Below are 27387 nucleotides of genomic sequence, written 5' to 3' on the forward strand. Positions count from 1 at the left end.
GAGGTCACGGGCCACATCAGATGACTCCAAGGGTCGCGTTTGGACCGCGGGCCTTGGGTTGAGCTAGGAATAGAAAAAGAAAAACTCTCGCAATATCAAATTAAGTGCTCTTTATTATTCGAAATAAATAGGCGTAGCTTGTCTATGTATATTAAAAATAAATAATAACCGAATGGAAAAAACTTTGCAGGTGCGCTGACTGAAGTGATTTTTCAAAATATGTATAGCACACACACACACACATATACACGGTAAAACACATATACACACACAGATATTTACATTTCTACTTGTGGCAACGAATACACACACTGACTTCTATCACACATGTAAATATCACACGATCTACGTATATGTAGGACTGTATTTATTGCGAAAGCTTATTGAGATGTTACGCAAATGACTACGCGGAAAACATCTTACGCTACAATTATACGTGCAGACAGTGTTTTTTTTGGTTCTTCTTTTACAATACAAATATATACCGTAAATTATTTACATACATAGCTCACGTAACATGATTTCATGCTTTAATTTTGTGGGGGGGGGGGGGCAAATAGAGTATTTTTTCGAAGTGGGAAATGTGTGGCACTGGAGAATCATTGTGAAATTTCGGGAGATGGTCAGCAGTGAATTCGGGGTGGTCATAAATGAACTGACACTGCTCAGAAGTATGTAGTCCCCCATTCTGATGGAGGTATTTGATGAAACTTGGTATATACATATATACAGTACATAGGCAATATATAATCTGCAAAAGATGTAAGGCGGGAATGTATCTGGTCTTACTGGTATATAGGACATCTTTGACCACCTGCTTATATCTCTTCGTTGAGACAGAGCGGCGGGCCATCTTTTGGATAGGAGGTATATAGGATATATGGATCACGGGGAAAAGAAAAATTCAGTAAAAAAAGTTCGATTTGTCAGCACCAGATGAAAAAGTGGCGCTTTTTTATCGCAGTAATTTTTTTTCTCGTGGCCCAAATAACGTATATATGTTAGTGTAAAAGAGCCCGAAAAACGCTTGTAAACGTATACATTTCGGATTTTTTACCAAGCACTTCGGTAAAAGCTGACATTCAGCAACTTTCATGAAAATTAGTAAAATTGCGAATTTTTTAATTTTTATTGAAAGTTTGTCATTTATTAATCGCATTTATTTATTTATTAATTATTAATCATTATTATTAATTCGGACTTTTACCGTAACATATATACCAAGTTTCGATGAAATGCGTCTACCGCAACGGGCGCTACATAGGCCGGGTTGTGGTGAACGCATTTCATCGAAACTAAGTATATACGTTACTTTGGCCATGGTAAAAAGATAACTGCTGTAAAAAGAGCCTCTTTTTCACCTGGTGGTCACAAATTGAACTATTATTTCTTTATTGAATCTTTCTTTCCTCCCCATAGTCCATATATTCTTATACATCAAGTTTCATCAAAAAAACCTTTATCAGAATGGGGGGCTACATACGTCTGAGTAGTGTCAGTTTTTTTATTTATAACCACCTTGTGCAATCAACGTTTTTTTATATGGGTTTATATTGCTTTTCGATGAACAATTAATTCATGTAATTGTCATATTGTCAGTAAAAATTTTGCAATTATTTTTTAAATTCTCATCTGTATTATTAATTAGATTAAATAAACCTGTGTTTAATGCGGGGCTAATTCATACAGATTCATGTTGACGTCTCCTGAAATTACATTGCATACTTCAAAGTGTAATTTACAAGAAAAAGAAATTGTGGGTTTTTTTCAAATATTGTTACATGGGCCTATCTATATACGGGGTGTGCCATAGATTCATATAAATCGAAGAAATTGGTATATTTGAATGTGGCTTGGGAAAAAGTTTATTATTCTCGATAGAGAACGCTGTATGGCAGCTAATCACTGGAAATATGCGAATCAGAGTCTTATAAAATGCAGGGTGTACGATTAACAGCTCGTTTTTAAATTTTCCTGTTACTGGCGCTTACATAAGGTTTTCAGTGTGATTTTGTCATTAGTGGATGAATCACTGTTGGTGAAGTTTTACCTCAGCCACGAATCGTCGGCTGAAGTTTTATGAACGTTTCGGACACGGTTAATTAGTTTTGGAATGGAATTTTGCGATTTGCTTTCATGTGGCACCCTCTATTGACAAAAATTTAAACTAATGTTCTTTTTCTGTACCAAAAAATAACTTTTTACAAACTGCATTCAAATATACTGATTCCTTCAACTTTTAGGAATTTTCATACCATTTACGAATTTATGGGACACCCGGTATATGTGTACCACATGTGCGTATCATCAGAAGAGATACGTGATTTTCATATTTAAGAAATAAGTGCAATAAATGCGAAATTTTTGCCATTTTTGATACATAAATGCGAATATTTGATTTTTTCCGTTAAAAAATGGAAATTTTATCCTTTTTTTTGAAGTGAAAATAGGTGTAGCAGTAATTTTGTCGAGCATTTTGATTTTGATTAGAACTTTCAGCAACTAAAAAGAGTACTTCAATACTTGGTCTAGTAATTAAGATCGAGAAGGAGAAAAAAATCCGAGTTGTTAGTTTAGTTTGTTTTTGCGAATAATTGCAAAATTTTTCATTCAAAAAAAATTTTCATTTTAAATTTCTTTTTTGGAATTTTGGACAAAATTTTCAATTTGAGATTTATATTTTGTAATTTTGCGAATAAATTCAAAATTTCCGTTTTGGAAATTTCTCTTTCATTTTATATTTTCGTTTTCCGATTTTATTTCCGAAAATTGCGTATCTCTAATCATCATGCATTTTTTGCATTGGTAATAAATTAATTTTGCTATCCGTTCGATTTGCGTTGCAATTGCCACGAGGTGATTAGTGATAACTGATAATATTTGAGCTAATGAAGTAAATCAACCCGGTTTTATAATTTTTATGCATTAAGACCAGACTCAAGAAAGGAACTAATTTCATGTTGAAATGTCTCAGAAAAATTAACGATTCCTTCAAGAATTAATTATCGATAAATAAAAACGTGAAAATGATCATGTAACGACTGATAGAATGATGGTATTAAAATTTTGTGCGTAATCTTTGGCATAATCACACGAGTTATCAATTGAAATTTTGAAGTATAAATTCAGAAGAAAATCGATAAAATTTTAAAAATGATAAAAATTTGAAAAGTAAAACGATTAAAAGAAAAGAATTGATGAAGCTCTCATTTGTGCGATTATCATTCATTTTTGATAAGTTCCGATCAAAAAAAATCCACATATATATATTATATTTTACAATTATTTAACACTTCGTTCGATTAAGAATTCATTTCCTTATATTTTGTGCAGTTAAAATGCAAGATTCTTTTCATCAGCTCAATTTTTGTATAATTGCAATTTAACTCAAATAATTTTATACAATTGACTGTTTATTAATTTCTCCCAATAAATAAAAAATTAACAAAAGGAAAGGAAATAAATACTACATAATATAACGTTTTCATGCATAATATAATAGTTTCCCAAACTTTTTGTTTCATCGTCCCGCTTCGTCAGAATTTTTTTTCTCTCATCGCCTCCAACTCAAACAAGCCCATAGAATCCTAACGTAAGTCCGTAGCTTCTATCCCCCCCACCCCGGACCATTCAATTGCCCACCAGGGGGCGATATTGTCCACTTTGGTAAACACTGATATAATATATTTTCCTATACATTAAAATATTATTTAAAAATAGTTTTTAAAATATTTTTCTAACTTAGAATATCAAATTTTTTTTTTCAGAATTAAACTGTGACTCTTCACGAAGTTTTTAGATCTGTTCATCTAAATTTTTGCCACTATTAACTGGAATTATATTTATTTTTCATATTCTATAAACAAATATTTAATGGAAATAGCTCTGTAAATGCCCTTAACTAATTCTTAACAGTTGTAACTCAATTCAATTAGTTAACATTTGTATGTCCTACGATGATGTTCAATTCCTCTGTCATTATTCAGTCAATTTCTCGGAAATTAATTAATTTTTTGGAACAAAAAAGTAACGTAAGCACCGCATAAGTTTAAGTGCCACAAATTTCCAAAGTACTTCCATTGCACTTTAAAAATGGTAAGCATCGCAGTGAATAGGCCCAGAAATAACGTAAGGATCAGGAAAAAAAAATTCATAAAATTTTAAAATTATGAAGATTTAAAAAAATTCAATCTGCAAAAGATTAAAAGAAAAAAGGGTTTAAAAAGCTCTAAAGATTTTGTGCGATTATTATTGGTTTAAGATAAAAAAAATTCTTTAATTTCATTTTAAAAGAATTTATCAGAGATTTTACACGCTATTCCAAATTGTTTTCACAGCAGATATCTCTGCAACCGGTTGACTTTAGAAAGACACTTTCAATTACAAAAAGCTTCCAAATGACGTGCAGTTACTTAAATTCTCAAAATTTGTTTGAGGAGTCGTATACATAAAGAAAAACAAGGAAATCGACTTTTTTTGCGCAGTCCCCGTGGGTGAAGTTTTAACCTCCAATTATTGAAATGTAGATGCCACTCCGAAAAATCATTTGCAAAAGATTCCATATTTTTAAATGCAATATTTATCGAGATATTAAACTTTTACTCACTATGTTTTTAGCATTTCTCTATGATTTTAGCTTTTATTTGCTCACTACGTCAAAATTACTGTTTTAGCAACTGATCACGATGATGGCAAGCTTTTATTGGCTCAAAAATTGCCATTTTTAGGGAGTGTACATAAATGGAACGAACTCGACCATTTTATTTATTTTTTTATTCACAATAAATAGCAATTACATTTTTTGACAATTATTTTGACTATTGCGGAATTTTTAAGCTTTTGAATTGAACTTACGTTTTCCAATTTGTCAACGGCATCCTCAGTCATTGGTGACAGATGCTGAAAACTGATAAAACATGCATGATAACAAGCATGCTGAATTGAAAGTCAAATATCTCCAATAATATTGCATTTAAAAGTATGAAATTTTTTGTAAATGACTTCTCAGAAACGCATGTACATTTCACTAATTGGAAGTTTTAGCTCATAGGGTCTGCATAAAAAGTTGATTTCTTCTATTTTTTCATGCATATGATCTTATTTAAGGCATTTTGAAAACCGCATGCCATTTGAGAACTTTTTTTGTAATTGAAAGTATGGTTTCTAAAGTGAACGGTTGCATAAATATCCGCTGTGTAAACAATTTGGGACCTGTGTATGTAATTATTATGTAATGCTTTAATCATTTAAATCAATAATTAATAAATTCAATAATGAATAATTCTCTTCAGTTAAGTTTGTAATTCACGCATATGAGATTTTATAATTGGTATTTTTATTAATCTGACACGATAAAAATTTATCAGAAAAAAATTCGCAATTAGCTATTACATAACAAAGTTTTTTTTTTTCAATATTTACGGATTTTTAGTAATTAATTCGAAATAAATTTACCAATTGATGAGCTTGAAAAATGATCTAACGTTCGATAAAAATGTTCAGGTATTAGTTGTGAAACTCCACGAAGTTTTTGGAACTGATCATCGATATTTTTGCCACTATAGCTGCTACTGGGTTGGAGTTATAACAGCAAAATCCATGCAAAATACTACGAACGATTCACATTCACATTTAAAATCTGAGTGGGAAAATAGCGTTGTTACGTAAGTTTTTGGTCTCCTTGCGATGCCATTACAATTAACGGGTTCGCATTTTGCAGGTAAGTAGGGGGATATACACGGAATGTTAAAGTATACAAACAGTTGGTTTTCGTGGATAAAGCTGTTTTTGGTACCAATGGAGAGGTATATAGGTGGTTCGTGCTGTTTTTTTCCCCTTCTTTTTTCGTGTCTTTTAGTCGTTTATTTTGAATTTGTAAATCCTTTTCGGAGCGTCCGGATCAAGTTCCGCTACGTATATGTCTTTGCCGTCCGGTGATATAGCGAGATCGTGTGGTCCTGAGAAACCCTGTTGAGAAATAAACAAAATTAGAGTTTGATACAAAAAAAAAATCAAAGCCCTGGAAACAGAAATGAAGCTTGATATAGGAAACGAAACTAAATCTTGATATACAGGGTGATTCGGGAATGATGGGAAAATCTCTTTGAGGTGATAGTACGCACCAATACAAACATTTGTCACCAAAGAATGCATGGTCTAACATGAAACGCAAACTCGCCAGCGTGTTTCGAAACGGCCGCTCCGCAAACGTTAAAACGACATTCCTGTTGAAATTTATCGGGAGGAAAAGAACACCATGCATATTGCAAATGTAACCTGGGGAAGAAGGAGAAACCGTATGCAGATCAGCTCACATTCGCACCTCGAAGCTGGGAACCACAGAAAACCAACTTCAGCCGACCACCAACTGAGAAATCAAAACTGAAGCACAAAAAAAAAAACCAAAAAAACCAACCAACCAAATCACTGGAAACTGATATAAAGCACAGAAAACGAACCCTATGCCAGACAGAATGTATATTGTCTAAAATGGATTTTAAAAGAAGTTTCTGAAGGACTCGTATTGAAAAATTCCAGAATCGCATCAGAAGGGTTCATTTCTCACTTGCACGAGATGATAGGCGTACTTACCTTATGTAAGAGAGATAACGATGTAGAGGGAAAAAAAAGTATAGAAAACGTGACTGGCATAAGATTCTCAGAAGGAATTTCAAGGACGTTTATTTACCTTATGAGGGCCCCACATGGAGCCTACAGTCCCAGAATCGATGTCTACTGTTACGCCATGGGAACCTGCTGGAGAGAAACCTCCATCGGGCCCGTTCAGTGCAAATAAATGATCACCTAAAAAAGAAATATCGCGGAAAAGGTGATTTATTAGAAAATAGAATGTACAGGAATTTTCTCTTAAGACATGATCAGAATAATTTTTTTTACTGTATATACGTGTTACGGCAAGTGTGATAAATCCAGTTATAGTGTATGGCTATCGGTTATTATACATAATATCCGAGCATTTTGGTTCGATAAATTTCTTTATTACTTTGACCAGCGATTATGCATAGTACCCAAGAGTCGTCGGCGAATTTGATAAATTTCCCTAAATTGTTCACTTTTACCGGTGATTATGCATAATACCCAGACGTCATTGGTAAATTCAATAAGCACTAAAAAATTATCACTTTTAGCGCCGATTATGCATAATACCTAAGCGTCGCGTCGTTGGTAAACGTGATGAATTTCAATAAAGGTGGAATCAGAGTCCACTAATTGGCCGTTTTCTATTGCCGCGTGGCTGGCGGACTACACGAAATCGTACTTATATGATATACTATGCACGATAAGTCATACATATTGTATCATTGTATTGGGCTACGATCGTAAAATTTATTACCATTATATCAGGGTTCCGACTAGATTCATCACACATACGAGACTAACTTGGATTTTTATCATATTTATCAAATTCAATAATAACACTAGGGTATTATGCATAATCACAGATAGAGGCGATAAATTTCAAGTACTTATCAAATTTGCCAACGCTGTTTGGGTATTATGCATATTCGCCGGGAAAAGTGATAAATTTATCAAACTTGCCTAGATGATTGGTAAGTATGCATAATAATCGGTTATTATGTACAACAACCGATTTATCACATTTACTGTAACATGCGTTTTTTTTAAGATTTAGTTTTTTTTAAAGAAGTTCACTAAAAATTAGGGAAGGCTGCGTCTAGACACGGCTTCAAGTTTTTCAAAACGTGAATACGTTAATTCGGGGTTTTTTAACCTTTATCAGCCTCGACCCAAAATCAACAACACGATTAACTTCGTTACCCATCGATCTATTTCTAAATTAAAATCACTCTTATTGAATATTCCTGATTAATAGGACGTTTGGCTTTCGAAATAAGTGAAACTAGTCAGTGGCACCTGGTGTAATGTTTGTGCATAATTAATGTCTATTCCGATTTCCGTTACATAAAACCCATCAAATTTCATTATGAGCACCCTTTCACTCGTTTAGATGTAGTCCGAGCTAAAAAAGGGCTCGCATATTCAAATGTGGTAGTTTGGTAGTAGCACAGGGCCGTAACTAGGATTTTTTGCCGCCCGGGGCACAACTTTAAAATTCGATTATTTTACAACGGTGCTCTTTGTTCCCACCTTAAATTGCCACACCCCTTAAATTTTGACACCCCTCTAGTTCCGGCCCTGGTTTAATGCAATGCAAATCTTGATAAACATTAATTATGCATAGTTTGCGTCACATTTTGTGTGTGTTACGCCATCACCAGCTGTAGCAGAGGTCTACTACAGCTGGTGTTGGTTATGCCAAGTTTGTTCGTGATGCAGCGCCATCTTAGAGTTATAGCTATTAACTATTTTTACTACTTTTTTGAAAAAAAAATCTCTACACTCGATAAGCATTGTTACGAAAATTATGTAAAAATTTAGTGACAACAACGATGCTCTGAAGGATGACTTGGCGCCAGATAAATTTTCAGGAAAAAAAAGGAAAGAGAATAGGATCTCTCTCACGGATAGCTTCCCCACAATAAAAGCGCGTTCCACAAGCAGAGAAGAGAAACCAACTCTTGTGTGTACGCTTGAACAGCTGTCTTTCAGGGGCTCTCTTTTTACCGTGAAAAGGCAAATCTCTGCTTGTGAATACGTGCAAAGAGCTGTTCTAAATAAATCTGTGACGTCCTGTGGTTTGTTTCACCCTTTACTCATTTCAAGGACTTGTGTGAGAGACATTTTCCGGAACAAAGCATCTTTTTGTGTCCATTGATTTTTTTAAAATTAATTTTTAAAATGTATCTAGGACATCGCGCCCATCCTGTACTTCAAGGCCATGCATACGCGTATACATACACTCACACAACACGTTCCGACGTGTATACCGATTCGTTAGAAATTCCACAGAGTAATGTGCACGAAGTGCATGTGCGGTTAAGCAGTAGTATGTGAAGTATAGGTCAACTCTTTCCATGTGAAAATAAATTCACGTGTCCATAATACTTACCACTCCGGCCGATTCCATACACCCTTCCAAGTCCTCGTCCTCCAAACTCTGCCAGAGGCTCTCCGACTTTGTTGCCATCGGTGCCAGTGGAATAACACAGTATCCTCCTGTTTTCGCGATCAGCTACGCAGACTGCTCCATAATCCGATAATATACTCAGGCTGTGCGGGACTCGCATTCCATCTAAATTGGAAAAACGTGACACCATGATGCTATAACATCCAAAGAATTTACAATTTTTTTGAATTTAAATTTTTATTTGACGTATGAATCAAAATCAAGAAGGAAATAAGGTTACTGCAGGAGTGCACAACCTTTTCAGCCCGCGGGCCAGATATACGCTATTTCTGCCGCTCGCGGGTCAGAAACTTGTATATAAAGAGTGATATAGTCAGGTCATATAGTCACCTATATGACCTGTATTTTACGGGATATTCCCGTAATTTTGGCTGTTCTAACTTTTTGTTATTAACCCTTTAATTAGCAAACATTGAAATAGGAACAGAATTTTTTTTTGACAAGTTATATAGAGTAAAAGAGGTGTTTGGAATGTTATCACATGGAGATAAAAATATTGTTGATAATGTTATCTGTAAGCAACGTTGCCAACACAGTAGAAATACGGGAAAAACGAAACAAATGTTGCTTATAAGCAAAATTGGCAAAATAAAAAAAAACATAAATGGCGAATAAATAAGAGTTCAAGTATTTTTGGACTTGAAAAAAGCATTCTCTAAGTATTACTTAGATAATTTGAATAACATATCATGTGTGAGGTACACATATTTTGAACATTTTACAGTTTGATATGGGAAAGCTTTGAAACTGTTCTTATGTGGCACAAAATCATTTTACATTCTGAGCTGTTGAGTACCAATTTTTGCAGAATCTGCATCGTTCCTTTAGTTAATTATGAGAATAATAATAGAATTTCTCAGAAATGCTGCATAATATCCTCCATCAATTATGGGAATACTTGTTTCACAGAAATTGTGTGAAATATAGGGGGAATGTTTTTTTTTTTCCAGAAATTTATTCTGGAAATATTTTTCATTAAATGAATTTTTTTATAAATTGCGAAATAATTTTTTACACCCCTTGCTTATCAAATCATTAAATCATTCTCATTATAAATCATTATGAGAGAAATTATTTCATTCAATAATTACTAAATTACTTCTCATTGATTCTGAAATTATTTCCCGTTAATTCTGAAATGATTTCTCTCATTTAATTTTGAAATGTTTTCTAAAAGTAATTCTGAAATGTTTTCTAAAAGTAATTCTGAAATGTTTTCTAAAAGTAATTCTGAAATGTTTTCTAAAAGTAATTCTGAAATGTTTTCTAAAAGTAATTCTGAAATGTTTTCTAAAAGTAATTCTGAAATGTTTTCTAAAAGTAATTCTGAAATGTTTTCTAAAAGTAATTCTGAAATGTTTTCTAAAAGTAATTCTGAAATGTTTTCTAAAAGTAATTCTGAAATGTTTTCTAAAAGTAATTCTGAAATGTTTTCTAAAAGTAATTCTGAAATGTTCTCTAAATTCTGAAATTACTTTCATTAATTCTAGAAATTTTTTTTTTCATTGAGGGTTTTTTCAGTACTGTATTACTGTAAAATCTATAAGCCTTTTTGTCGGCGGGCCTGCTTGGAAGACCACACGTTGGAGACTCCTGCTTTGGAACTCGTTTATGAACAAAAGAGAAATTCCGAAGAATGAATGAATGAATGAATGAATATAAATACCTGCGGCTCCAATCTCTTCGATGATGCGTCCACCTGGAGAAAACATGAGTATACGCGAGTTGCAATACCCGTCGCTAATAAAGAAATAGCCACTCTTCAGGACCGCCACGTCCGACGGCTGGCACAGATGTCTTGGTCCGGCACCAGGTTGAAATGCCTCTCCTATGACCAGAGATGGATCCGATTTACCAGCGGGAAATTTCATAACCTAACAAAAAAAATTAATTACATGCAATTTAATTAACGAAGGAAATGTCTGGTTTTAGAACTCGACATCAATGATAAAATACACGTGCGCGAATTGCACGAGCGCGCGCCACACACACACGCGCACGCGCGCGAGTTACATAAACTTCCTACTTTAATATCAAAAATGGATCAATGCACTTGGCCCGAAGCACCGATCCTGAATATTATCAGCTAGGCAATAAACGCTGTAGCAATTAGATACATGCGTGGATTTAGGTATTGCAAATGACCCGCATCCTGGATATTATCATGGCATAGTTTGCAAAGGTAATAAACTTTCATACATGTTATGCACGGCACGGCATGCAGAGTGAATGCGCATACGTTGTCATATGCTTTCAGTATGTACGTTCGTCCGACTCTAGAATTTGGTTAATTTGGTTCACAAGTATGGAACGCTTATACAATTAAGGACATAAAGCTCCTCGAATAGCCAGACAGGTCCTTTACCAAACGAATACCTGGCCTTGAGTGGTTGGTCTTATGACGAAAGGATTGAATTTCTAGGTTGCTCCTCTCAGGGAATGGTGTAGAATTTTTTGATCATTTTCTGCACACGAGGGCTAATTAGACCGGGACCTACAATTTATACAAATACAAATACAACGCCACAACAGGCAAATTGCCCAACGAGGTGGCTGACTTAAGAACATCATGGATCCCCGAGCCATTTTTTGGAGGCCCTGCCCTACCTACTACTGCTACACCACACATGCACCCCGCCCAGATGAGCCAACCTACGTATGTAACGCTTCCAAATAAGAATACCAACGGCCAGAAGAGATTGCTTTTTCCACGGGTTACAGACGCCGTGTTGCGAGAATATGGAACAGTCTGACATCAGAACTTGTATGTGCCTCCTACGAAAGATTTGCTTCCGCTATTGAGGATCTCGACCTGACTCCGTATGCGAAGTGATTTCCCGTCTGACTATTTTTATTTATTATTGTTATTATCATTATATTTATTATTACTTTTCCAGCGTAAGTGAATTTAATTTCTTCTGGGGTTGTCGTAAATGAAATGCTCAAATTCGAAAGCCCAAATTAGCAGTGAGGTTGTAATTTCATTTTAAACTTGAGCATATCGGTGGCAAAAAAATTGCATAATGTCTATTGAATGCATTCTAAAATGACTTTTCCCTTTTGTTTCAAAACACTCCGACAATATTAAAAAAAAATTAGAACGTCTGACTTGAAACGGATTATTATCAGGTACAAAGTCTAATGTACACCTCCATCCAGAGAAGTCTATTTAATGGTTCCAGTAGCCGAAGACTTTAAAGATAAATGAAAATTCAAGATTGGATCAAGAATTCGGCGATGCTCATCAAAATTTATCGATATTTCGGTAGTTTCGTGAGATCTGATGATTGTACCTGATGCTAATTCTAACAAGGTGTAGTGCTAAAAAAGAAGCTGCTCTCAATTACAGACCAGCTGCTATCGACTTGACAATATCGACGATGGAATTCATGGCTGAGGTCCAATCCAGATCTGTGCCTGAGACTTATCGATTCAGTGGCTTGATGTATAAAATCCATGGTCAAGGCCAAAGATGGCCACAGTGCAATGTATTCGTACGATATCAGCACGCGTTTCCTCATACTAACCAAGCAAATACACGTGTAGTTTTGCTTTTGCAGGAATGCCCCGTTTTTCTACTCGTAATGCGAAGATTGAAATATTCTAGATCAGCGTTTCTCAATCTTTCTGAACCCAAGGAGCAGTAAAATGTATGAAACGATTCAACGGAACTGTTGTGGCCCGTATTAAGGGACATTCTGGATTTACGGACATTCCTACCCGTATTACAGGTCGTTCCTAATTTTTTTAAAATAAATTTTACCGTTTTTTTTCAACGATGCTGTTTGAATTTGTAATGTTTACTAAAATCCTGAATAAAAACAGCGTTTTCATACTTATTATCATAATTATAGCTATAATTACAAATAATATTCATCTCACATATTTGGCAGGTTCAACGCTTTTTACTGAATTTTTCAGCGATTCTAACTAACTACAACTGGGGATTTTGTAGCTGTATGACAACGTTTCTGATGACTATTGGTGACGTCCCATATTTTACCTTATTTAAAGGATCCCAGTTCTCAGTTATTCTTCTCAATGGAATGTGGCCTTCGTCAAATACATTTATGTTTACTGCAATTCGTAGCAGCACTTTATTTCCCACCTTCACCCATTTCAGGCAGTAATTGGCACATTTGTCGTAAATTGAATTTTTTGGTTATAATTAGTGATATCCCGTATTTAGGATTGCGCATTTTCCGCATTTTCTTTGATGAAGTACGGGGAAACATAAGTATGAATATATTGTATAGTTTTTATTTGAACCCATATTGATATATCATTAATATGAATTAAAACAAATGAATAATTTTACATTCAGTTAGAATTGAATTATCAAATCTGCCTGAGGACCACGTGTGGTCCGCGGACTATAGGTTGAGAAACGCTGTTCTAGATTCACAGGAAAGACATATAACACTTATTCGATCAAGTTGATGCGGATTAATTATTCAATAAAAACGGAATCTCTATTTTTCTGTGCAGAAGTCATACGGGGGGGGTAGAAGACCCTATATTATTGGAGAGTTTTATTTATACATAGCAAATTTTATTAATTATGTAATTATTTTTTCGTCGATTCTGAAACTTTTTCTCAGTAGATATGAATTTCATTAAAAATTTCCTTAATTGTTTTTCCCATTGAATATTGATTTTCATTATTTGTGTAGTTATTCTGTCAGCAAATACTATTTATAATCATTATTAATCAGCTTTACTATTTCTAAATATTTTCCGCCGTTGAATATGTTTCCATTAATTTTGAAATTATTTTTTCATCGAACATTAATCTCCATTATTTCTGACAGTTTTTCGTTGAATATAAATTTTAGCTAATTCTTGTAATTTTTTCTCCATTAAATATGAATTTTAATAAATTCTGGAATCTTCTGAAATTCTGAAAATATTTCTTTTTCAATGTTTCTGGTCATTTCTCTCATTCTTTCTCATTAATTCTGAAGTTATTTCTAAAAGTAATTTTAAAAATTTACTTCTTTCACTCGATCTATATTGCTTCATTGAGGTTGTTTTTTTCCAGTAATTCCGTGAATTCTGAATCTTGAATTTTCGTTGGCGGGCCAATACAAAAAGGTTTGCGAGCGCCACATATGCCTTCCAAACCCTGGTGCCACAAAGGTGTGAGCTGCTTTTTCCTCATTGTAGAATTTTCTTTCCTGACCTCAGGGAGTTAAGCCATGAATTAAAGGATTATGTAAGTTTTGAGTGATAAATATGGTGAATATGATTTTGGGGCTTTCATCAGAGGGCAGAACTTAGTTGAACTTTCAGGGTTTTTTTTTTTTTAAGATGGCTTCTCTGGGCGAAAGGGCCTCCGGGAAAGTGTGATTTACTATATAAAATTTGGTAATAAATTATGAAAAAAATTGTATGTAAAGATGAATATACCAATCATCTTAGCTGAAAAGATTTGAACAAAGTGAATTATTTCTTCACAAAATTTGAAATTTTTTTTAAATCAAAGATTTGTTCACACACTTTTAATGCATTTTTTTGAGTATCAAAAATGCAAAAACATTTTAGAAAATTCGAAAAAAATGAATGCTTGGGTCTGAAAGGGATATAGCCGCGTAGGCCGTGCGTTGAAGATAGACCCTCTGCTTAGGTGAATACTATAAGACGGCGGTTCTCAACCTTTTTTGATTCGCGCGGAGCCCTTTTTAGTGAAAAAAATTCTATGGAGCGGAGCTCCGTAGGACTATTTTTTATAATAATTTATTTCTATATTATTGAAAAATATTTCTAATCATTTTTTTTTCAATTTACTATTTTTTTTTTATTTTCCTCGAGAGGTCGCGGAGGGCTCCGCGGAGCACCGGTTGAGAACCGCTGTTATAAGAATAAGTAGTAAATGAAGCATGAATATACTACACCTGATGCATGCCGACATCCGTGACCCAAGTGTTGTTCTCATGGTCGATCGTCAAACCGTGAGGTAAGTAAAACCTGCATGGGAAAGACAACTGTTATTTTTGTAAACGAATTTTTGTAAGCAACATACATTAAGGTAAGGGGAAATCGGGAGTAAGCGGAACCAGATCTGACTTGTGAAATTCAATTGCTTTCTGGAAACGGTCTCTCGTGGAATTCTCTCTCTCTCTCTCTCCCGCACAACTTACTCTATTTTTCAGTAAAGATGTAATTGGTACGATAGCTGCTCATACAGGGTGGTCATAGAATAACTTTGCCGATATACAAACCCCTAGTGGCCGGAAAAATCAACGAATGCAAATGAAATTCGAGATATACGTGTTTATATACATAAGAATATAAGCGCTCAAAAAAATCAGATTAGGAACGAAACCCTAGTTGTCGCGGTTACGGTTACAACAAAATTTTGAAAAATTCAAATAGCAACACCCACTTTTATGCATTGCAGAATGATTGGTGCAGTGGAAAACAACGTATGCCGTTCGAACGGCACTTGTTGCACCATAAATGCAGGCTCAGGACGCAGACAAGGGGTCGGTGCGCTGGACACTCTGTAGCCTGAAAATGGGCACACAAGCAAAGCGTTGGTGCTTCACTCTGAACAACCCCTACGCACAAGAACACCCGGGGGTTTGGCTCGACGATTGCGAGGGTTTCTTGTGCCAGGTAGAGCAAGGTGATTCTGGTACCTATCATTATCAAGGATATATATGTGCTATCTTCAATAGAAAAAAAGAATAATCCAGCTTAAGAGTATGCATACCGGGTGTCAGTGGGTAGTGATGCGTGGATCGTTGCGAGATAACGTTTCTTACTGCTCCTAGCAAGAAGCTAGAGTATCACTAGTGTGCACACTGGGTGTTCCTGAAAAGTATACGATTTCTATCAACACTATGATAGAAATACATAAGAGATTTCAAGACGGCCACAGTATCAAAGATATCTACGATATAAATTCCGCAGATTTGAATAAATTATCCTGACGAGCGTCTAGCGCACTAACCCTTTGGCGAGATCTTTCTTTGACTGCGTCCTGTGCCTGCATTTATGGCGCTACTGGTACCGCTCCAACGCAATTTTTTTGATACGCTGATCATTTTGCAATGCATAAAAGTGACTGTTGCCGTTTGAATTTTTCGAATTTTTTTTGTTATTACCGTAATAATAAGAGCTAGTGTTTCGTGTTCCCCCCCCCCCACATCCTCGAGAGCATACTCTCAAACACCTATATCTCGAATTTGATGCAAATTCATCGATTTTTGCTGCAGCTAGGGGCTATATCGATAAAGTTATTTGATGCATACCCTGTATAAGGTTACAACATAGGCGGATTTAGAGCTCACTGTTGGGAAAAGTGATCTTACAAATTTGCTAAAAATTAGTCGCAGTGAATAGGGAGCATGTGTCCCATATTTTGTCCCGTATTTTTCGAAACTTCCGGTTTTTTCCTGGTTTTTCTCCGTCCCGACTTTTTTTTTGAAAAAATATCCCGGTTTTCCCCATTTTTTAGTCGAAGTTTTCTTGAATTTGTTATTTAATCAAAAACATTGATACAGGTAATTTTCAATTTGCAATATCATCATATTGCAAATTTGATGAATTATCGCATTTCGCTTCTGGGGGAAGGTGGGGTGATTGCGGTGATTACCCCCCCCCCCCTCCTCTGGTCATGTCGCTGCCTGTTGTGCCCTTTACATTTCGGCTATTTTCTGAAAGTGAGAGTAGGCCTAATATCGATACTTAGGTATCAAAGAAGTGATGAATTTCTACCATTTCCTTCACCTCTCAAGTTCGATAGACCGAGAAAATTCACATTTGTGTGTCACATAATGTAGAGTTTTATAATCTCCGATACTTAGTTTTTTTTGTACAAATTTTCCAAAAAAAAAGCATTATTAACACCGTGCGCGAATGATGAGATAGCATGACATCAATGTAATTGAATAAAAATTGATTCTCAAAATGAAGAAAATTGTTCAGTCATAAAATGAAGAAAACGATTCAGATTTCATTGACTGAATGTTATTTAAAATTAAATTTTAAAACTCAAATGAAAACTAAATATTTTTTTTCGATCTCAAACATCTTTTTTTCATCATTTTATGAACTAAACAGTTTCCTTTAATTCCAATCAATTTTTATTCAATTACATTGATGTCATGCTATTTTATCATGTGCTCAAGGTGATAAAATACGAAATAATTTTTTTTCTTCAATACGGGGCCGTTCAAGTATTACGGCAGCAGATTTTTAGCTATTTTCGACTCCCCCCCTTTGTCAGTGCAGGTCAGCAAAACATTGACCCCCCCTTGGAAAAACAATTTAATTGAATTAATTACAATTGAATTTAATTACAATTTAATTACAATTGAACTGTACTACAGATGCATAGTTTTTCACCATGTAAAAAGGTAGCGGACAATATGGCATACACAAGAAATACCTGTATAAACAGCGAAAATGGATGAAAATTTAACATTCATAGAAAAATCATTAATGGTGACGCTTTTACTCAGGTGTGGTGTAAGACTATGTATATATGTATGTCATGCACATTGTATGTTATTTTATTTTCTAAATGCAGTGATACCTCGGCTAGCGAACATTGTTATTGACAGGGAGAGACGCATGCGCTAACTTAAAATAGCCGCGTCGTGAGCTGAATTTTAGAGCCGATCATCAGCAGAATTACTGTATCACTCGAACCCGATTAACCCATGTCCACTTCGAAATCTTTTTTCTAGATGTACCTCCATTTCTCTCTCTGTAAGTTTCTACGAGATACAGTCTGCCACGCTTAATCGGATAACAACGAGTCCAGCACACAACATCCGATTATACGGGGAACAATTCGATTGCCATTTCACAACATTAGTATAGTTTGTATATTGAAAACTGATGGAGGATCAATATTAATAAAGCTTCTCGAATAAATCAGGCGACAAAAAAATGAAATGAAAACTATATTTAATTAGAATGATCGCAATGCCTAAGGTTTTTACTTTTCATTAGGAAAGTTAGTGCCCTATATTGGCTCAACAGGGAACAAAAATAAAATAATTAAATGTACGTATTGAAGACAACTTGAATATAGTTGGTGACCAATACCTATTGTGCTGAAATGTACTAATTTCAGAAAAAAAATATAAACTTAAATTTAATAAACTTATTAACATATTTTCCATTAGTTCCAAATGTTTCACTCAATAAAAAACATTATATGTATAGTGTTAGATGAGGGTTGACAGCTAATGTGTGAAGCGTAATTAAAGTTGAAATTATCATATCAAGCGAGGAACTTTAACATTGTCTCCATGGGAGAAATTATGGTGCCGGAGGATTTATTTGAATAAGTGGAGGATAACATTAATCCGTTATCCGATTAAGCGGGGTCGACTGTATTTCATGTAAAATGAAACATTCATCTAACAAAAAGAATGCATTGTGGGAAAAAAAAAGCCTGTGTTTTCAGAGCACGCGTTCTTACAATGCAACATTGAAACGCATTTCAGACCGTTCAGATCGAACTAATCTGAACAGTCGGGACCAAAGCGGCTTAAGATTTTTAATACATCTTTGGTCTGGACATTCTAAGAGCTTATCTTTTCCATCTCCATGTACAGAAATGAGCTGACCAAATCACAAATGAATGGGAACACCTACTAACTCCAATGGATTTAGTCAAGACCAGCTTTTTACTACTAGTGCTGGTTGTGCGTATACTGCAAAATTTAATCTTCGGTGCATCTCATCATCCTGTAAATTTTCATTTAACCAAATTGAAAGCTTTTCATTTCAGCATTTGGTCAGGTTTTGACTTTATTATAGTGTTCCTTAGTGTTTTCTTAAACTTAAATTTTCAAATTTTTTGCAGTACCATGAATGAATCAAATGATTTTCCATAGAAACTTATGGGAAATCGCGTTTCTCTTTTGAACGAAAATTTCGGCTAGCGAACGTTAATTTGAAGCGAATTATCTTCGTTAGCCGAGGCATTACTGCGCAGTACTTACTTTCCAGATCCCCAGCTGCGTTTGACCTTTCCGTCTTTTGGATTGATTACAAGAATCGTGTCATTCGCTATTGGTCCGTCATCGCGGTTTCTCAGCCGGTTATTCTCGTCGAAAGTACTGTAAGCAAGAAAAAAAAACAATATCGTAAAATTATTCATTCATTTCAATTTATTTTTGTCATGTCACTACTATTTCACGCTCTTGGGGGTTAATTCAGGGTTTCAGACATTGGGGGCTCAAAACAAAACAAAAACCTATTAATCTCTAGGACCAACAAGCATAAGCACTGGAACCTAGGGACTGAGGTCGTTTGAGCCTGCCTCCCCAAATAAATTTTGTTAGGGGGCTGAGCCCCCTCCCAATAATTTCTGGAAAAACAATGCAATGCACCTTGTCTCTCCTGCGTGTGCACTTGAGTCCCGTATATACGGGACGACCAGAAACATCCAGCTCCCACCCCAATGTTTAACAAGTATAGACATAGAATTAAATATTGTAATACTCTATGTCTAAGTCATACTGCGGTCTAGAGTCACACAGTGACGTCTTTACAAGTGAGCTACGACACGTACCAGGGCTCTATATTATTGGATAATTTAATTTTATGCTGAGATTATTTTTTCATTGAATCTGAAATTATTATTTTCTGTAAAATATGAATTTTTATTAATCCTGAAATATTTTAATAAAATATGAAATTTATTTGGTAACTACCGAAGTATCGACGAAGCTTGATGGACACATGGCCCAATTCTTGATCTAATCTTCATTTTCTATCCCCCTAAGGAGGGTATTCACCGACATGGTTTAAACTGTAGTCACAATTTTTGGATAAGAGATCAACATAGATTGGTTAAAACCCTGAATTTAACCAATCCGTGTCGATCTCTTATCAAAAAATTGTGACTATGTTTTAAACCATGTCGGTGAATACCGCCCTAAACGAAGTCTTCAGCTGCTGGAACCAAAGAAACAGGGACCAATGAATCAGAGGAACTCTGGACGGAGGTTTGCATTAGGTTCTCTACCTTTTGATTTCAGAAGTTGAAGATTTATTTGTACGGAGATGGAAATTTCATTTGCCATCAAAATTTTGACCATGTCCAAGAAGCTGTATCGATGCTGCAGCAAGTCAGGTGGGAGAAGTTTCAAATTTACATTTTCAAACGATTCCTCAACTTCCTGTGCAGGATTATTAAATTAATCAAAAAAGTAGAGTCTATATTATTGGATAAAAGTAGAGTCACCTGAGAAGTCCTCTGATTCATTGGCCTCTGTTTTTTTGGTTGCAGCAGCTGAAGACTTTGTTTAGAGATGGAAAACGCAGATTAGATCAAAAATTCGTCAATGTTCATCAATGCCATCAACACTTCGGTGGTTTCGTGATATCTGATGACTGTACCTGTAAATTTGCGTGAAACACCGCACACACACGCACGCACGCTCACTCTCTCTCTCTCTTATATTTTTTGAAACAAAGATGGAAAAGTTATATTTAGCATTTTAAGACGCAATCTACTTAAGAAGAACCTCTTAGTAGATGAAAATGCAAATTACAACTGTACTCTCTCTTAATTTGGGCTTCCCAACTTGAGCATTTCATGAACTACTCTTGTAAGTTTCTGGGGTGTTCTAATTTATTGAAACAAACATGTGTTTTCAAAGAAACAGTTATTTTCCGGATATTATGCTGAGGTGAACTCGGAAACAAAAGTCATCACGTCTCTGCCGGGACTCGAACCCAGGCCCTCTTGCATACCGGGCAAGCATGCTTTAGCATGCCATCTAATGGCACTCTAACATGTGTAACATAAAAGCTATCTATCTCACTCTAAACATGTGTTTTCCCGTAAAAATTTAATTAAAAGAAAAATAAATGCTATAAAAAAGATAAAAACGTATATAAGTTATTGTCACTCTTGTAATGTTAGCTTTCTTCGCATTCAGTGAGTCATTGACGATTTATCATATTTACCAATACGAGCTGGGAATTATACATAATCACTGGTAAATGTGATGAACTCGCAAAATTTATCAAACTTATCAAAATGGTCGGTGATTATGCGTAATCACCAGAATCATTACATTTACCGTAACACTAATTAATTGGCACATAGCGTCATTATATATGTTATATACCATATACCTCTCATCCCAGATTCGTGAACTTCTGTGGAAAACGTGGAGGTTTCCTTCTTCGTCGAATGCTACGGCACTCACTTGTCCTAGGTCCGAGAAACTTGGCCATGATTCGTCTTCGTCCACCGTCAAATACTTCTCTTCCTAATTATATGAAGGTACAAAATAAAAATAAAAAAATGAAGAAATGTACCTTAAACCGTCCGTCGGGAGCGATCGGTAAGTTACTAAAGCCCTTCTCAAAAGTTTGGATGATTCTTAAAAATAAACAAGAATACGGCAAGTAAAACTAACACCTTTCAATAGATAATACCGGAAGCATTTCTACATTTAGAGAAATCTACGAAAGAGCATTTAGAATATTTACAGTAACGAAAAATTAAAAAATAGTTGTCTCAAAAGTATACAGAAACTTCCGATTTTAAAAATTACGAGCTTATATTACTAACTATATTACCTAATTTTTTTCTAACAACCTCAAACACACTATTTTCCATGGATATAATTGAATTCTGCAGGGTTTCAACATCAAAACTGCGTATTATGCTTCCTCGATAGAGCTCTTCAGTCGAATACTATATTTCAGGTGCAAACACATTTATCGTAAGTATGCCCCAATACATTCCTAGTAGGATTCAAGTCAGGACTCCTCGATGGCCAGTCTAAAATCGATACATTTTTGCGATCAAAGAGCTTTTTTTTGAGGCAGCAAATCTTTGAATAGGCACGTTATAATGTTGAAATGTCAAGTTTGGTCCTCCTAAATCTTCTCCGATCAGTAGCAGATTGTTCTCGAGGATCTCCTTCAAGCATCAGAGTTTTGACGACCAATTTCAAAAGTTAAGGAAGCCTGACCATTAGAAGCAAATGTTGCCCGTACCATTATCAAAGCCCCACCTTACTGTCCGCTGAAACCATCCGTCTGGAACATGTGTGAGATCCATTTTTTTTTTTTGCACCACTAAATATGATATTTGTCTCCATAAACATATGATTTGGTTCCCATTTCAGTCTCTCTTCTCCACCTCTCTTTGGCACTTCCTTGTGACAGGGGATTTCCTCACTCTTTTATGAATCGAATACAAGGTTCTCTGGTCTGTCTTATGAACTGCATCTGTTGAAATTTTCACTGCAAGTATCTCTCATAACTTCACGCAAGGCCATTTTTTGCGTTGAAGCCAATCTTCCAACGGTTTTGTTTTCGCGTAAACTTTTATTGCGTTGCCTACCACAACCAGGTTTTAGGCTTCTGGGACACACGTTGGGTCAATAAACGTCAGACACTTCATTTCGACAGGTTCAAAGCAATAGCAATGCCTTTTACAGCCTTTTTCTTTTTGCTTTCAAATGAAGTATTTGAAGGATTTCATAGAGTACAAGATGTGCACCGACTTCGGCAATTTTTTTTTAATGAAAACCAATCCGATAGCTTTCCACTTTTATACTACCACGTCTCTTAAACGCCATATAGACGTGATCTTCGAAATTTGCATGTAATCGGAAGTTTTTCTAAACCTTTGAGACAGCTATTTTTCAAAATTTTGAGCTAAAAAAATCCAAAACTTATTTTCCTCGATAATGACCGAAGTTTAAAGTAGGTTTTTCATTCTGATCACAAGAAAAAAAAAATGAAACCAAAATTTGACGTGGCGCAGTTAAAAATGTATAGTGTCTAAACTTATGGGGCGCACTGTAGAATAGACGCAATGTGCTTAGCACTAAGGGGTTTATACATACCATATAATACGTCTCTATACTTTTCATTTCGGTAGAAACATGAATCGAAACATTGCGTAAAAAAGCTGGATATTTTGTTTAGAATAAGTTTTACATTAATCCACAAAATGGAAAAAAATGAATAAATTAAAACGCTGCTCTGTTTGGATAAATTTTGAACGCTTACGAGAGAGGGGAATAAAATCACAATCACAGTGGTCAAGATCCGTTACCTTGAACTAACTCAAGAGATGTACCAAAGCCGTCCAAAAACTAGGAAAAAATAATATTTCAGAGAAAAAAATCAAAATACCGAAAGAATCAAATACCCTTTACATGTTATATTAGCCAATTTCTGTTAATTTAAATGCTTTTGGAAGGGTGGTAACTCAAAATTTCTTAAGAAGACAATTTTTATGTCCCCTTCCTCCCAAAGGTCGATCTTACGTGCGCATCAGAATTAATTCACTATATTTTATGCCATAATGTACTCAATATTCTTCATTAAAGGGGTCGTGATCTTCGTCTTAAACCCCCTTGACGGATTAGGGGGGTATCTTTTCCCACAGTCAAGAGTTTTCTCCCCTTTTAAGTTTTCAAAGTTTCGACATCTCAAAGTTTGCATACGGTGCATCTATCTAATCTATTACACCCGGCGAATGGTTAATACGCTCTGTCCAAGGATATGATGTCACTCTCCGCTATCCATACGAAGGTTTTCAACAACTGGTTGATGCGAAAATTAATTTAGGGGAATGACACAGAAAATTCAACTACCCTTGAGGGAAATCAAATACAAAGTCCTCTCACTTTCCTGGTGATCGCCCTAGACGTAGACAAACATTAGACATCGATTAAACCTAGACAACTATTCAACGATTGTGATTCATCAATCTTTCCTTAGCACTGAACGAACGGATAGCGGAGAGTGGCATCATCCTTGGATAAGTCGCCATCTGGTGGCAGTTGCAGTAATTATGAGCTTCGGCCTGACCGTCCATCCGTCCGTGTACGGTCCCGTTCAGTGCGCACTAAGGAAAGATTGAGATATGCTTTTGAGTCTGGTGGTTTAAGGCACTCACCCGGCAAGTGAGAGGACGTGCGTTCGATTACCCGCAAAGGCAGTTGAATATTTTTCTCTCCTAAATTCATCTTCACATCAGACCTTCGTAACACGCCCTAGTACTCTTAAGCCCTTATGCAGTCAAATATGTTATTTGCCTCCACACCTAATAACTTCAACCTTTTCGCTCCAGAGATATACATCATCCATTTTTGACCGTTTTAAATGGTTTTTGATGATTCTTTTTTCAAGTTAAGACTGACTAACTGAAATAGTCATAGCGAAGATAACCACCCTAATCAATCAAGTAATTACCTTTTTTTTCTTTTTAAAGGACATTTTGACATACAATAAACACAAATCAATCAAAAGAATATTACGTATATATTTGTTTAAATTGTCAGTTTTGTCTCAGGTGTGAAAAGGTTAAGGAAAAATTCAAGTTAGGGGCCGTTCAAGTATTACGTCATCATCGATGGGGGGGGGGGGGTTCCGATTTGCCGACTTCTGATGACAAGGGGGGAGGGGGGGTTTGGATAATGCTAACGTCATCAACCACCCTTTATGAAAATATGAGTTAGGATTCAGGGGGGCAGAGCTGATGACGAAATTTTGCTGATAAGGGGGGGGGGGTGTCAGCGTTTTGCTGACAAGGAGGGGGGGAGGGGGTCAAAAATGGCTAAAAATTTGCTTACGTAATATTTGAACGGCCCCTTATAGCAGATTTTTCCCAAAACGTTTTGCCACCCTGCGCCTATTAGGCACATCTATTTCTAATCTAATAATGAATCCATATACTCCTAACCTAATAATAATAATAATAACCTAAACCTACATTTTTAATGTATAGCATTTATATCTATATATATAAATACGGCCATGATATATAATAATAAAATAAAGCATTTTGAAATTATTTGAATTTTTCAAACATGTCCATACACAGGTACATACTGTGCCCATTCCTGTGCCCTGTGGGAGAATTTGAATTTAAGCCCCTCCCCTTCTGGCCCCCCTTTAGACCCCCCTCCTAAGTAGGCCCTGTGCGGGTGCACCTGTTGCCCCTACCTAGTTACGGCTCTGTCCATGAGGGGGGGGGGACTTGGGGGTCTGGTCCCCCCCCCCGAAATGTGAGAAAATGACCGAAAAAAGGGAAAAAGATGGCCAAATCCATTGTTCTGTCATTTTGGTCCCCCCCACCCCGAACGAAATTTCTGGCTACGCCCCTGGAGCAATGTATTACCTATCTCTCTCTCTCTATATATATATATGTATAGTTTCTAGTTTTTATAATTACATTTTTAATTGGGTTGCTGTATTTTAGAAATATATGACATTCATTTTTTCTCAGCCTCCACGTTGGGTATTTTGCCTGTTGTAGCCTTGTATTTGTGTGTCTACGATTACACAACAGGTTTTCCAGATATTTCGATGACAGAGCCGCAACTAGATACTTTGTCAGCCGGGGCAAGGTGACATTTTGGCGCTCCGTAGAAGAAGCAGTTACAGCACCGGTTCTTAACCCTTTCCAGCCGCGACCCAAAATCAGCAAGATCAGTTTGCAAACAGACGGATGGGACTGTTTGTTCTTCGAAATTAGAGAAACCAGCGACGCAACATATAAGAGCATTTATAAGATTCTAAGCAAATTCGTACGACCCTTTTCGCGCGATTTTAGTTTGGGGCGGGACCATAGCTAAATAATTATAAGAGAAACGAATAAGTAATGAATTTTTTTATCGCTCTTCAAAATCATTTCTTCGGATAACCCTCGTCACGACCCAAACTTTATTCTCTGGGGCATGCGAGAAGGGTCGTATGAATCCACTTAGAGTTTGTTATAAATGCACTTATTGCGTTTTGTAAAAAGAGGGGTATTTTTAAGGAAATAAGCTCTTTTAAAAAAAAAAAAAATTACCTAGAATTTGTTGGAGTATTTTCCCTCCTTAACAAAATTTGAAAGAGTCAAATTGAATTTCGATGTGTGAATCACGCATCTGGATGCGAATTGGCGAGCACTGGTCGTAGCCCATAGTTCGAGTCTTTGCCTGTAAGTATACTCGTATGACCCTTCTCGTGAGCCAAGTTTGGGAATCAAGTTTGAATCGGAACCCATAGCTCAAGAGCCTCTGACTGTTAGTGGGCTTGAACGACCCATCTCGGAAGCAACCCCCCCCCCCCGTGACCTAAGTTTTACTACTTGACCCATAGTTTAAGAACTCTCGAGCTGAAAGGTTAATTCGGCGTCCCCTCTGGTCCAGCGCCCGCAGCGCAAGACCCACCTGCTCCTCCACACCCTATTTATTTTTTGCATTGAAGCAGCTTGTTAACATCAGAATCTGCAGAGAAACTAATTTCATGGACAGATAATCCCATATCCGAGATATTTTTATTAATTTTTAATTCCAAGGGGAAAACCAATCTACGACACACAGATCGCCGCTATTAAAATCCGTTACAAAGATTAAAGAATGAAAGAATGTTATCTACGAGTTCACACTGAAAAAAGCGGCATGTGGGTAAGACCATATGTTTCGTTATGAAAAATGTGTGTCTACGATTACAACAGGTTTTTTCCGGACATTTCGATGATTATTTATTTAGTACAAGAAGAAAGACACAAACAAAACTCACGGGATCATCACCTGGAAGAATACCTCGTGGTATCTTGTAACAGTCGGCAAAAGAATGGATTTGGTGACAGATAAAACCGAGGAAGAGAAGAAACTCAGCCTTGAATATGATCGCCATTGCTCTCGCTCTCCTCTATCTATTTTGCCTGCACGCACACGGCTCTGAACTGCGATCCGCGTCTTGCGCTTTTTGGCGCTTGCGCAGTTTCTGTGCCTCATTTTTTTTTGTGTGTGGAAAAAGATCACACTCACGCGCACACTCTAAAACTCACGAAACCTCGCTTGGCAAATATCACTCGCATGAGACAGATTTGGATCATCCGTCAAGTTACTACCTACTTACTATACATCGCTTCCTAAAATTAATAAGTGTTTTCTGAAATCGTGGTCAAAAAAAGATGATGTAGTCATTTAAGGGGTCATTCAAGTATTACGTCAGTATCGAGCGGGGGGGGGGGGGTTCTGGTTTGCTGACTTTCGATGACAAGAGGGGGGGGGTTTGAAGGTTGCTTACGTCATCAACCACCCCTTTTTGAAGATATGAAATATTCTAAGTTGCTGACGAAATTTTGCTGACAATGGGGGGAGGGGGGGTTGGTGTTTTGCTGACAGGGGTGGGGGGGGGTCAAAAATGGCTAAAAATCTGCTTACGTAATACTTGAATGGCCCCTAACTGAAACGCCACCTCGTTTGAACCTTACATCAAGATACACTATATTGCCAAAAGTGTGTGTGTTCTTTTTAGAGGTTAAACACTTTCCCGAATTTCTGGAAAAATACTGAGCGAATCACTCTGAAAGT

The 27387-nt window shown here is 36.1% G+C and overlaps 1 protein-coding gene across 1 annotated transcript; it reads right to left on the reverse strand.

Moving 5' to 3' along the window:
* Positions 1–3764: 3764 nt before the first annotated feature.
* On the reverse strand, positions 3765–26749 carry LOC149077036 (peptidyl-alpha-hydroxyglycine alpha-amidating lyase 2-like). Its single transcript, XM_089244774.1, has 8 exons — positions 26588–26749; positions 21182–21318; positions 19036–19152; positions 14965–15037; positions 10737–10944; positions 8993–9175; positions 6689–6804; positions 3765–5967 (listed from the first exon to the last, which is right to left on the reverse strand). The coding sequence occupies exons 1-8, from the start codon at positions 26702–26704 to the stop codon at positions 5854–5856; spliced, it is 1065 nt and encodes a 354-aa protein (XP_089100900.1). The 5' UTR covers positions 26705–26749; the 3' UTR covers positions 3765–5853.
* Between the last annotated feature and the right edge of the window lie 638 nt (positions 26750–27387).

This window comes from Pholcus phalangioides, unplaced genomic scaffold, assembly GCF_987345545.1.
Source record: "Pholcus phalangioides strain wild (caught in Gottingen) unplaced genomic scaffold, Ppha-v1.0 ptg000015l_1, whole genome shotgun sequence".
In the NCBI taxonomy this organism is placed as follows: Eukaryota; Metazoa; Arthropoda; class Arachnida; order Araneae; family Pholcidae; genus Pholcus; species Pholcus phalangioides.